The 12,819-nt window shown below is 34.3% G+C and overlaps 2 protein-coding genes across 4 annotated transcripts; one reads left to right on the forward strand and one right to left on the reverse strand.

Moving 5' to 3' along the window:
* Positions 1-1,913: 1,913 nt before the first annotated feature.
* LOC147386826 (uncharacterized) lies at positions 1,914-7,865 on the forward strand. 3 transcript variants are annotated; one of them, XM_086423600.1, is made up of 7 exons: positions 1,914-2,042; positions 2,507-2,627; positions 2,906-2,985; positions 5,327-5,567; positions 5,972-6,056; positions 7,032-7,163; positions 7,295-7,865. In XM_086423600.1, exons 1-4 carry the CDS (start codon positions 2,009-2,011, stop codon positions 5,464-5,466), a joined length of 375 nt encoding a protein of 124 aa, XP_086279726.1. In that variant the 5' UTR covers positions 1,914-2,008; the 3' UTR covers positions 5,467-5,567; positions 5,972-6,056; positions 7,032-7,163; positions 7,295-7,865. The 3 variants fall into 3 exon arrangements, with proteins under 3 accessions (XP_086279726.1, XP_086279725.1, XP_086279727.1); XM_086423599.1 differs by having other exon boundaries at positions 7,032-7,159; XM_086423601.1 differs by having other exon boundaries at positions 7,032-7,159; positions 7,299-7,865.
* A 3,084-nt stretch (positions 7,866-10,949) lies between these two features.
* Positions 10,950-12,443, reverse strand: LOC147386827 (BAG family molecular chaperone regulator 4-like). The gene is made up of 4 exons (XM_086424626.1): positions 12,312-12,443; positions 12,124-12,210; positions 11,777-11,887; positions 10,950-11,048 (listed from the first exon to the last, which is right to left on the reverse strand). Exons 1-4 carry the CDS (start codon positions 12,441-12,443, stop codon positions 10,950-10,952), a joined length of 429 nt encoding a protein of 142 aa, XP_086280752.1.
* Positions 12,444-12,819: the final 376 nt, after the last annotated feature.

Genomic DNA, 12,819 nt, shown 5'->3' on the forward strand with positions numbered 1-12,819 from the left:
AAGCGTAGTAGGTTTTGTTTATTCTAAGAAGTGGGTGTTTGACCTATCAATAAGTAGTTGACAATATCAACATACCAAGGTGTGTCAGGATTAGAAATAGTCATGATTTATTCATTAGGAAAGTTTTTGGAAATCGGGAGGAAGTCAGAAATAATTTCAACTACTAGTATGGATAGGGGATTTACAGCCACATTCTCACATCCTTTCTTATGTCTAATTGAGATCAAATTCCTAAAGGAGGAGGATCCATCATATTAACTTTGCTTTTGCATCCTTCTTGGAAAGAAGGCATTTCAGCGTTGCGTGATCCGTAAATATCACTACTTTGGATCTGATTAAATAGGAGTGAAATTTATCTGAGGCAAAAACTACTACTAGTAGTTCCTTCCTAGTGGTAGAGTAATTGAGTTGGGCATCATTTAACGACTTGCTTGTATATTGAATGACATGAGGGAGTTTTTCAACTCGCTACCCCATAACAACACCTATTGCATAAGTTGATACTTCATACCTCACCTCAAATGGAAGGTCCCAATTGGGTAGTTGAATAATAGGTGCTAAAGTCAACTCAATTTTTAACTTCTCAAACATTGTTAAGTAGCCAGTGGTGAAATCGAAAGTGGTGTCTTTGACTAGAAAATTACATTGGGATTTTGAAATTTTCCTAAGTCCTTGATAAACCATTTATAAAAACTTGTATGCCCTAGGAAAGATTGAACTTCCTTCACAGTTCTAGGTAGAGGTAGATTAGTAATAAAATAAACTTTTGCCTTATCTATCTCAATTCCCTTATGAGAAACAATGTGTTCTATGACGATCCCGAAAGTGACCATGAAATGACATTTCGTCTAATTCAAAATGAGGTTCTTCTCGTGACATCAAGTTAAGACTAGTTTCAGGTGATTCAAACAGTCGTGAGAGCTTGATCCAAAAATAGAAAAGTCATCCATGAAGATTTCAAGAAATTCTTCGATCATATCAAAGAAAATACTCAATATGCATGATTGAAAGGTAGTAGGAGCATTACATAGCCCAAAGGGCATGCGCCTATAGGCAAAGGTCCCAAATAATCATACATGAACTAATTAAATCTTCGCTACTACAAGTCTCTTCCTTCTATAACCCAAAACATTTGCTGAAATCTAACTAGAATTTCTGAACAGATAGTATATAAATTGTATGTACGTGTCAACACATTGGGCTTATCAACGTGTCAGACCCTTCATATTAGTGTCGACCACCTACACATTTGTTGTTGTAGCCTGTCTTTTTCCGTGTTACATAAGCTTGCACTACCAATTGTACTCAAATTTGAATGCCAAAACATCTACCCGAGGCACATTGATGTTGGTTTAGGCATTTCTAATACAATGCCTATCATGCCATCCAACTCACCTCTACTGAATAATGCAAATATAATTCCATGCACAGCTTAATTCAATTCCCAATCCTTACAGAAAATATGGACCAATACATGTTCACCTGTTACAATATGGAAAAATAGTGGTTTAATGTATTCATTAAAAAAAATTTCAATAAAATAAATGTATTCATTAAAAAAAAATTCAATAATTTTTCCATCAATTAAAGAAAGTCATTAATCCGTCCATTCAAAAAAATCCATTTATCTATCCATAAAAAATAAATTCAATTTATACATAAGAAAAGCCTATAATTTATTAAATAGATTAATAATATTTATTTATAATTTTATTTGGATAAGGATTCGATTCTCGGTTTGGTTGGGTTCTATACAAGGTATCAACCAAGAGCTGAAAGAAGTTGGTCGGTTCTCGAAGCAAAGCAACCCAAAGCTCTCTTTTGGTTCGGTTCTTGGTTTGAACCGGACCAAGTTGCAACCCTAGATACAACTATAAAAGGAGCGAAATTTGTGGGATCTATCGAAACCCTAGGCTACGTCTAACACCTCAGATTCTACCCTAACTTCTCTTCTTCGAAACCATCGCCTGTTCTGTGTACATCGCTTATGTTTATCACGTAGCCATTAATGGCTCGGGCGAAGATCAAGTTATTTTTCCGTGGTAAGTCGGTTTTTATCCCTGATCTGTAGTTTTATTGAACCATTTCTTAATTTTTGTTTTACCAATTAATCCCGAACCCCATTCAGCCGATCAAGTGTTAAAGTTAAGGTTGAAAAAGTACAACTTTGATCGTTAAAATATGATTTTTCTGTCGATTTGGTTTTTAATCATTTTTTCTGTTTGCTTTATCCAAAAATAAATAAAAAAATCTCATTTTATTCTGATTGATTGGAAATAAAGACTGTGTTAAATGGCCTTTAGATGGTGTACAATGCTGTTAATTTTATTTTCTTTAAAAGAAAAAAAATGAAATGTGAAGATATGGCCTTTAGATCGTTTTAATATTGCTTAGGCTCTCTAGTTTTTTGGATCATGCCCATAGACACCAGTTTTAAATTTGTTTCCCTTCTTATTTGCTTTTTCATTGTGGAAAGTTTGAGCTGTATTAAATTTTGTGTTTGTAGGCCAATTGAAGGATATCTTCATAAAAGCCTTTAAGATGATAGAGATTAATTGTATGATATGCACTACAACCATGAGGTCACAGGTCCGATCCCAATTTAATATGGAATGCTTGGTCAAGAGGTATTATTCCTTTGTTCAATTTCTCTTTATTTTGGTTGGACGATTTTATTATCTCAAGTTGATAACGGGAATGAAAAATTTCTAAGAATTATGCTTTCTTGTTTTTGAATTTTAGAAAATATGTTTCGTCTAGTACTTTTCAATAATAGATTCCAGTGAGGCGCTTTCTTCTATTGGCGCTCAGGATTAGTTTTAGAAACTATGTTTTGCCTAGTACTTTTTAGCTTTTGCTTCAATTCGTTCTATCATAACAAGGAAGAAGTTGCTCTTGTTGACAGCATTATGTCACGCATAAGCAATCTTGTCCAGGCGTCACAGATGCTGGTCCTCGCTGGTTTTGAAGCCCAAAGTCTTACAAGTGAGTTATTACCTTATGTCTTATTTGCTTTATGAGTTTATTCATTTCCTTGTTTCTTGTTATTTTCTATCATTTTTTTTTTTTAAATTGGAGTTTAAAGGATTTTTGAAACTAAATTTTAAACTATAAACAAAGGGTATGTAATATTTCATTTAAAACTTTTGTTTTTAAAAGGTTTTTAATCTTTTTTACAAAAAAAAAAAAGAATTGCACCCGATCAAAACCTGAAAAATTTCGAGTTTGGTTTTGATGTTTTCTGAAAAAGCCGCACCAGAATTATCTGGTTTGGTTTCAGTTTTTCAAAATCTGAACCAAACCTGAATATTTGGGCTGGGTAGACCTGCATGTACATCACTAATTATTTGTTGTATTACCAAAGAACATGTTTGAAGGCAATCAATAGACCCATTGAAACTCATAATTTAGCCACCTCATCCAGGAGCGTTTACATAAGCCATCACCATTCAATAACAGCAAACTAGGGGGGTCAATTGGGTACCCATTTAACCATAACCAGGACTAGAAACTTCGGTTAGACATCTCTTTCTCTAATATCTGATTAGAGCTGGGTCTTAAAGTAACATAACCGATAGGAAGCGAAACTGAGTAGGTTATACCCAAGGTACTCAAAACTGATTAGCTTTCCATTTCTATATTATAAATAGTTGAAGGCTTCCGAACTTTTAAAATTAATAAATATTCTATAAAATTATCAAGTTTCCATTTAATCTATGTATTCTGTTTTAAAACATTCATCTAGAAGATTATGTTCTGTGTAAAGAAGATTAATTTTAGTTGTTTGAAAACTTGAAGTAATATTGTCCCGTATCTTATGAGAATAAATTGTAATAATGATGCTAATGCTTTTATAAAAAACGTTTTGTGTTCTTGAAAGGAAAAAACTTGGCAATGATTCACTAAAAAAGCATGCTTTCTCATGTTTTACAACGAAAAGGAAATTTTATAGTAAAGATGGAGTGCTTTATCACCATAGATTTTTTTCGTCTTATCTATCATAAGAACTTGAACTGATGGATATCCAAAGTTTTTGGTGGCTCTGGTTTCAATTTCATTTATGTTGGAACCAATACTAAAAAGTTACGCTGATTCCTATTTTAGATATCTTAGGAACCAATCTGGAAATGAGCCATTGGCACTCATACAACATATCATTCAAGGGTTTCCTCCAGCACACAATGTTCATACTCTCACCACTTAATTTTATTAAAGAAAGTAAGACTTCCTCTCAATTAATGTGACTGTTAGGCTTTGAAAGGAAAACACTTATTTCTTAGAGATTGTTTTCGATCTTTTAGAGATTAACACACTTTATCCAATGGATGAATTTTTATTTTAATCCCTAACATCCTAACAATCATGTTGACATGTGTTGAGGCTAGCATTTTCCAAGAGAGTATGTATATTTAAAAAAAATATAAATCAGTCGAACAAAATTGAACCATAGTTAGGCCAATTTGACAATTTTTTATTTAATTATCTGTTCAGTTTTTAAAGTATTGAATGAAATTTAAATTATTTAGTGTTCTAATGTCTTGGTTAATTGTTAAAAAATAAAAGTCAATTCATTTGGAAGGTTAAATGATATTTATGTAAGGTTTGACACACTTTCCACACATCGATGGAATCTTAAATGCATTCAATTCTTTCCATAAACTATATTTTCTACTACTAATACACAGAATGGGCTGGAATTTTCATATTATTTACGAAAAATTGTTATGCTTCTTTACAATTAATTTAAGAGTTCCATTCTTGATGAATCTCAGAGCAATATCGCTCGTATGAAATTTTTATCTATGGGTCCATTTTTTATGATCATTAATGTTACGAGCAGCCCCACAAAAGATAAAAGAAAAAAAGAAAAAACGAGCAAAGAATAGCGGAAAATTAGAAAATGGAGAAAAGACAATAACTAAATAGAATGGTTGACCTCCCCTAGGATATGTTTGTAAGTGATCAAAATGACTATAATGCCCTGTGGATATACAAATATGTCAGCACTTCCCCGCAAACTGGAGCATCAATGTTTCCTTTGTCTATCGCTTGGAAAGAAAGTCACGAAAACAACTACAACCAAAAACTTTGGTGAACACATCTCCCAATTGTTCTTCAAAACCAGGAATTTGATGTCCTTTAAGTTCAATCTGGTTGTCTTTTTTTATTCTAGTGAAACTGTATGTTAGAGATTCTGCTCAGTTATAAGCTTCATTTGGTTGCTTATGATGTACTTTGGTAATATTCTTCTTTCATCTCTTCAATTTTCCTTAATTTTTTTGTTAAATGTCTTGTTCTTTATCTTTCTTTATTTTGATTGGTTTAGATCCAGATGCTGAAGTGGCTTTATCACCAAAGGATTACTTGCCACAAGTAGATCTGTTTGTGAGATACGCAACAAGGGCTTCCAACGGGATCAGAACTTACAGTTTGCCAGGAGTGGCCCTAACCTTCCATGGAAGCTGAAGCAGTGACAAGTGCTCCAAGAGATATGCAGTTCAATAAGACTGCAAGGCTCATTCAAGAACAAGAGAACATAGATGTGAATGTGCTACCCTTTTTTCAAGGTAATATCTTTAATTTATTTTTTTTAATGAAAATTTTCTCTAAGGTTGGTATGTCTGTTTTTTCTTGCTCAAAGTCCCAACTTATTTTGTCTTTTAAAATTTTAATGAAAAAGATTAGACACAAAGTATATTAGAGATTGTGCTCAATTATAAACTTTTTCTAGTTGCTCATGATGTAGTTAGGAATGAGTTTATTATGATATGTAATTGGGCACTAATATTCTACATTTAGCTAATTATATTTGACCTACCTAATATATGTTAACTGATTAACAATGATCAGGTCATAAAAAGGAAAAATAAAAAAAAAATCAACTATAGACTTTACTTTTGAGCTCGGTTTTTGAAAAAAAGTCTTATATTCACTGTTGAAAGTATGATCTTTATTAAATTTGTGTGTGTAGCTCAAGCGAAGGATGTCCCAATATTTTTGGGATAAGAGCTTAATTGGATAATCTGTACTGCGAGGTCAATGGTCCAATCCCGAAGGTTTGTAGTTACTATTCCTTTCAATCAATTTCTCTTATTTGTCGGACATTTTATTACCTAATGTTATCTCATGTAGACAAAGCTCATTTTTCTATCAATAATAATAATAATTTATTTATTATTTTGAAGGTAGGTAAGGAAAATGCAAATAAGTAAAGTATAAACCAAGAATCATATCTTCCTCATTATTAAACTTTCTAGTTTCTGAGATTTTGAAAATATGGTTGGCCAGATACTTTTTCAAAATTAGATTCCAATTGACCGATCTCTTCTTTCGGCAGTTAAGATTAATGGATCCATTAATAAAATCATTTAACATGACATGATGAATGTAATACATGTTGTTTTCTTAATCTTAATCATCACTTGAATCGAATCGTTGTTTTGTTCGACATCCGAATAGTCTTGATTGCTAACTAAATGGTCCATGTGCATGACATCCAAATAGCTTGGGTCTTGTTTGGTGTTAAAAAGGGATTTTTCTAAATTTTATTTTTGCTCTTGCTGGGATAGGGTTTTATTTTTACTATGAAATTTAATTTGATTGGAGCCTAGGATTTATTTATCTTGGGGGGCATCGGGTGTGCATAGAAAGGATTTTGTTGGATTTCTTTAACTACATAATCTCTTTTGACTTGTGTGGTAAGGAAAAATTTAACCTCATTCTTTCTCCACTTATAGTTCATAATTTACGAATGCTATTAATTAGTATTACAATTAAAAATATTTTGATTCTTAAAAATTTAACCATGTTTTGAAGACACTGGCACAAAATTATACTGAGTTACCCCTGTCGTTGTTAGTCCATCTATGAAATCTTTGGTGGACAAATTTTATTCTATTGTATATTAATCATCAGTCACTTAATTCCTCTATGCCGATTAGAGTATACTCCAATGTTCATTGTATTTTGTTTTGATTCAGTCACGACTTTTTTCTTTCTTAATATATGGTCTACGTTGTTTCTTGTTTCAGTTGTGTCAACTGGAACAACAACAAATGCTTGAAAATTTCTCGAGGATAAGCTAGCTGGATTTTCTCTGGTCATAACAGATGTCCACCCACTTAAACTGAACGATTTCAACTTCTTGAAGATTCTTGTTGTAAGTCAGTTGTTGCCTCCTTTCTTCCCGTAACTCGTCTATTTTTCTAAGATCTTCATTCTTTATTTTGTTTTTCTATTATTGTTCTAGCTGACAAATCTTTATAATAATAATTATATATTTTTTGCATCATAGGCAGTTCCAATGGAAGTTATTGAGCAGATGTACTTCCAGGGATTAACTAGAGAAAGTGTGGCTAGCCATCATGCTTGGAAGTCAAGAGTCTATGAAACATTTATGAGCTTAAATGCCCTTGGAGTTTGTAGTACATGGATCCCAATTTCCATCCAAAATCTAAGCAATTTACAAAGTAAGGACAATGATATGTATTTTAATTTTTTTTTATGTTAAGTAAGCAAATGGTGTAATAAGTAGAAAAATATTGTACATTGCTTATTGGGACATACCCACTCTATGTAATTTTTACTATTTTTGCCAAGTAGAGGTTAAAAATAGAAAATTCTTCTATTGAGTGTCACTGCTTGTGGGAATTCACATGTTGATTTAAATGAATGTCATGTTTTTTTAAGAGCAAAAACACTAGTGCATCACTTTCTCTTTTGATGACTCCTCAAGAAGCTTCCTTGAATTTACTGGAGCCAAATATGAGATCTTGGTTTCTGTTTTAGTACTTGTGTTCATGTGTTTTTGCAGCACAACTCTAAGACTGCATTCCATTATTCCATTAGAGACTTTTTTTTTTTGTTTTTTTGATAAACAAGCAATAATATTAAAAAGGGCATTACAAACCTTGGGTATTTGGAAGACTCAAATGGTTCCAATAGAAGCCCGCCTTACCAGTAAAGGAAGATTATTTTTTAGGTCAAAAGACTCGGAAGAACAAGATGAAGAGGCATAGACCACTAACGCATCAGCTACACTATTCCCTTCTTTGAAGACATGCCTCATGTCCCATTCAACCTCACTAAGTAAGATTGGACTCTTAGTCACAATGTGCTCATGAAACCAAGGGAATCTCCTTCCTTTGAGAGCTCGAGTGAGGAGATAAATCTGATTCTATTAACAACTTCTTGCCATTGAGATTTATGAGCTGCACCCACTACGTCATAATGCACCAAAAATGACTGTTCAGACAGTTGCAAAATTTTGTTTTTTAACCAAAACAGTCGAGGAAAACGACTGTTTCAAAGTTGGAACAGTAAAATGGGGATATAGCGACGGTCACCGACCGTTGTTATAGTGTATTGTTTTTATAAAAAATAGGTCTTTAGCTACGGTCACGGCCGTCGCTATTAGAACTTTTGAAAAAAAAATTTGATTTAACACCTGCCCCCCTCACATGTTGCTGAATATTGGAGATACCCCTATGTTTTGAAATTGATGACTTAAACCCCAACTAACAACATGAAAAGACCCAAATGCCCCTCGTCTTCAATTTTCATAAATCTAACTATTTTCTGAACCACCTGCTGTAAATTATCTATTGTTAGAAGGTGAAATCAAATAATTATACAAATCTAATTACCAATCCAAATTCTAGTTTACAATTTAAAATCATCGAGAACCCATTATTAGGATCGATCCCAAATGCGTTCTTCAAGTCCAACTCAACTATGTCCAAATCAAGTGTCTCCATGTATGCTTCGGCTCTTCGGAAAAGTGCTTTTACATTGCTAGGTTCAAGTTTCAATACCTGTTTTGAAACACGTGTAGTAAATAAAAAAAATTTATATTGCTATATCCTAGACACTATACCACATTTAAAGTGACGCACATCATCATCTTTGTCACCTCTTTCAGTGCCATCATCACCACCTATTTCAGTCTTGTGATAGGCGAACAATAACGGTTCTTGGCTAGCAAGCCCAATCTTCTCTCTTATCCATTTGAGTTGAAGCTTCTTTAGGTTATACCATCTATAAGAACTTTACCAGCGTGGGGATCGTAGAATCTCTCTATCAGACTGATCACTGTCGACTTCCCACTAACGCTTTGTCCAACTACAGCTGCGGTAGTGCCACTTGGCACAAATAGCAAGAACCCCGCAAATATTTGAACTTCAGGCCTTGAAGAGTAGCTAAAGGACACATCTTTCAGCTCAATATCACCCTTAATTTCACCCTTAAACACATTATGAGAGCAACTACTTGCACAATTCATATTGGTGGCAGCCACATTTGTATTTGCTGCACCCTGAAAGCATGAGCATAATAGTTGTTAGGCTATCTTCACTATTCAACAAAAGGTTTCATACGATGGAATATCATTGACATGGCAATAATACTCACTAGAACTCCAAAATATAGAAAACCCTAGTGAAAATATTACATTTAAATTACACAACAATGCAAACATCTGAAGAGACTGAATTTTTATTCAGAGACTTCTTATTAGAGACAATTTAACAGAGAGAAACAGAACAAGTCCATAGGTGGTAATTATTTGAGGAGACAAGTATGAACTTTGTGTCAGGTAATCGTCAAAGATTAGTCGATGATTACCTTGTTGGGATTGCTTCCTTTTTCATAGGTAGCCTTCCAATATGAACCTTGTGTCAGGTAATGTTTTTTGCCTCTGCACCAATATGCCAAAATTAATCAATATGTGTAAGAAATTGACAAGTTGTTGAAAGAAAAAACACTGTGGTTCTGATACACCAAATGGACCAACTACCAAATTATTCGATACACCAAATACATAATTGGCATCCAGAAGATAACTCTGAAAGAAACCATTAAATTTAGAGTAATGTTGGGGTGACACTAGGATTCTCACATTTTTGACTTCTAACGTGGATGTGCACATATAACCAAAGAGTTATATAGCTCAAGCCCGGACGAGGTTGAGCCGCCTACTTGGTTAGATAAGGTGCACCCTACGCCACAGCCTATTGTGACAGTTACATCTAATCAAATAGACAAATATGATCGGTGCATGACACAATGGACACTTACCTCCTCCTCGAGCCAATTCATTTGCACATTTTGAGCAAGTGCACATATGCCCACATCTGCAAACAAGGAAGAAATCACCACGTTATTATATATCAATAAATCACTATGTTTTGTCTTGTTAGTTTGCATTTGCTTTGGTCGATAAAGGCCAAGGCATACAAATATAAGCAAACCCCACCTGTACAGTAAAGAATCAATATGACTATCACAACAGACACAACAGGTCCCCTTCCTCACATGACCCCATTTAGATCCATCATCTGATGACTCCACACCCACCACCCTTGGCAACAAATCACCAACTTCACAAGTAAATTTCATACAACATAAATCCATCCTAGGTTTGTTGTTTTGTTTTTTTCTTTTTCTTTTCTTCTATTTTCTTTTATTTGCAAAGCAACAAATCCATCCTAAGTTAAACATGGAAAATATATAATCTTGTGTAAGAGGCTCCTCAAATTAAAGAATTTATAAGGATGACTAAGTAGAAAGATCAATTGAGTTTGAGAGCAGGTATACAGATATAGTGGCGTAAAACCACCATTATACGAGTTCACTATCTAGAACTGCTACAATGTAGCCATTGAAGGATAATAACCTGAATCAACCCTATAGTTAAATGACATCAATAATGCCTCCCTTGAGTTGACTTCCTTAATAAAACTATCAAATAATAGTCAGGGACATTTTGGAGTCCTAGAGGGTTACGAAGGTCACAGATCAATATGGTGGACTCTTGGAGTCCTAGTAATGTATACAGTCTTTCCTCATAAAATCCAACCTTCCCAAAGCCTAAAAGAGTTGCATGTCATACCCTTAACATGAGCACAAGTTATTTAAGAGTTTTACCTAAGACTAGCGTCGCTATTTCCTCCTTATGTCGTAGTGAGGACAACAAAATCTGCAAATTTCCCGGGAGACAGAGATCCCAAATCGTTATCGAGGAAGCTTGCATGACAGCTGAAATGGTGTACCTGCCATAGTAAGCTCCAGATCAATATCAATAGAAGTCATAAGGCACTAAGAGTTGATAGAGAATGATGGAGCAGGAATGGGCATAATAGTATGCCCAATTTTACATATTCCCAGAATGTCCCAATTTATCTCTCACTGTATTTGATTCTAACATGTACAAAAAGTTTTCTACTTTGGCTCATGATGATCTGTACCTACTCATGGACAGTTATTGCAGTTGAAATATTCTCTTATCTCTAGTATGACCTACTAACGAAAGACTTGCCAATTGCACACGCTAATGAAAATGTAAGTAAATGGATGAACAATAGAAAATTTTAGGGCAAGATATGCAAATCCTTGTCACTGTCGAAAAAAATTGCCTTACGCATGAAATTCTTTCTTTTGTCCACATAGCACACTTAACCATATTTCGGCTCTAGAGGTTCCATTACTTGAGGTGGTTGCGATTTTCTCATATCTTTCAAATTACCTGTGAAGTTGAGGAGGCAAAATCAGTAATTTCCTCTCACTACTAAATAGAAATTTCCAAACATAAATTTGAACAATCAACGAAGCAAAAGCACAACACTATTAAATTTGTTCCAAATATGATGGCATTTTGATCACCATCAAGAGTGTACTAACCAGAGAAACTGATAGGACCTCAGCCTAGTCCCAGTCATGTTATTTTCGAAGATGATGGCATTGGGAGTGGAGCACTCAGGCTTCCCACTCCAGACCCAACCTTCTCCCATTTGGTTGTCACAGATGCGGCATTGCTATAGTTGCTGAAAGGGTTTGAGTTTCTTGCGTTCAGATTGTCGAGTGTCTCCACGAAACTCTGCACACGACGAACCTACACAGGAAATTGAACACTGAAATTGGTACCAATATGATAATATATGAATGAAAAGAATGGTTCAATAGTTTATGCATGATTTTATTAGTAGTTCCTCGTATTAAAGAAAATCATGTTGTATCCTCATCATAAATCTTGGACTAATCTAATGTTGCAAACTTAGATGAAGAAACTGAAATTTTCCATCTTCCCTTCCTGTTCTCCATACCAACTAGATTAGAAAGCTTCTGTACCACATGGTTCAGCAACTGAACCATTAGCAACTCTGTCAACTCAATGAACTCCTTCTTTGCAACCTTGTATCCATTGTGCACAGCCAACTCCAAGACAGAGACTTAGGACCAAAAAATAAAAAAACCCCACAAGTCTAAAAGGAACAATGCCAAATGTAGATATTTGGGATATTTGAGTCTACGTTCACCGCAAGTTTATCAACCTCAGTTCTAACTTTTGTGACAGCTTCACAGGCTTTCGATATGCCACGATCCTTATTCATATCGTCAAGTTTCCTCTCCTTGCTTGTTGGATCCTCAAAGAGTATCACCTTTGACATGTCCTTCACACCCACTATATGCAAGCACCGGATCCTTGTAATCTTTGATAATATCAGAGCAAATAAGAATTTCGATGATGATTTCTCAATGGATGTCAGCTTTAATCATAGATAAGTCTGGCCTTTAGGACATGATTGTCATTACAACCTTATAAAAGAGCTGATGATCATTTTCCATCACTACGTGGAATTGGAGGTACTGACAAAACTTATTTGATTAAAGAATTAGCAAATGTAGTATTTGGAAAAGGATTATCAACTCTTCGATCAGGTTGCAATGACAATTGTCTCGTAAAGCCAAGACTTCTATAGGATTTAAGATGATTTAGCTTCGAAAATTGGAATACCGACTTTCAAATCAACTGACACTATAAAT

This window comes from Akebia trifoliata, chromosome 14 (genome assembly GCF_017979445.1).
Source record: "Akebia trifoliata isolate Shusen 1 chromosome 14, ASM1797944v1, whole genome shotgun sequence".
Classification (NCBI taxonomy): domain Eukaryota; kingdom Viridiplantae; phylum Streptophyta; class Magnoliopsida; order Ranunculales; family Lardizabalaceae; genus Akebia; species Akebia trifoliata.

Bases quoted from the DNA above. Each gene is read 5' to 3' on its own strand.
- LOC147386826 (XM_086423600.1), top strand. From the start codon at position 2,009: ATGGCTCGGGCGAAGATCAAGTTATTTTTCCGTG. The intron at 2,043-2,506 runs GTAAGTCGGTTT...TTGTGTTTGTAG, and splicing joins GATCAAGTTATTTTTCCGTG to GCCAATTGAAGGATATCTTC. The intron at 2,986-5,326 runs GTGAGTTATTAC...TGATTGGTTTAG, and splicing joins TGAAGCCCAAAGTCTTACAA to ATCCAGATGCTGAAGTGGCT.
- LOC147386827 (XM_086424626.1), bottom strand. From the start codon at position 12,443: ATGTCAAAGGTGATACTCTTTGAGGATCCAACAAGCAAGGAGAGGAAA. The intron at 12,211-12,311 runs GTGAACGTAGAC...TCTGTCTTGGAG, and splicing joins CTGAGGTTGATAAACTTGCG to TTGGCTGTGCACAATGGATA. The intron at 11,888-12,123 runs GTACAGAAGCTT...TTTCCTGTGTAG, and splicing joins TTCAGTTGCTGAACCATGTG to GTTCGTCGTGTGCAGAGTTT.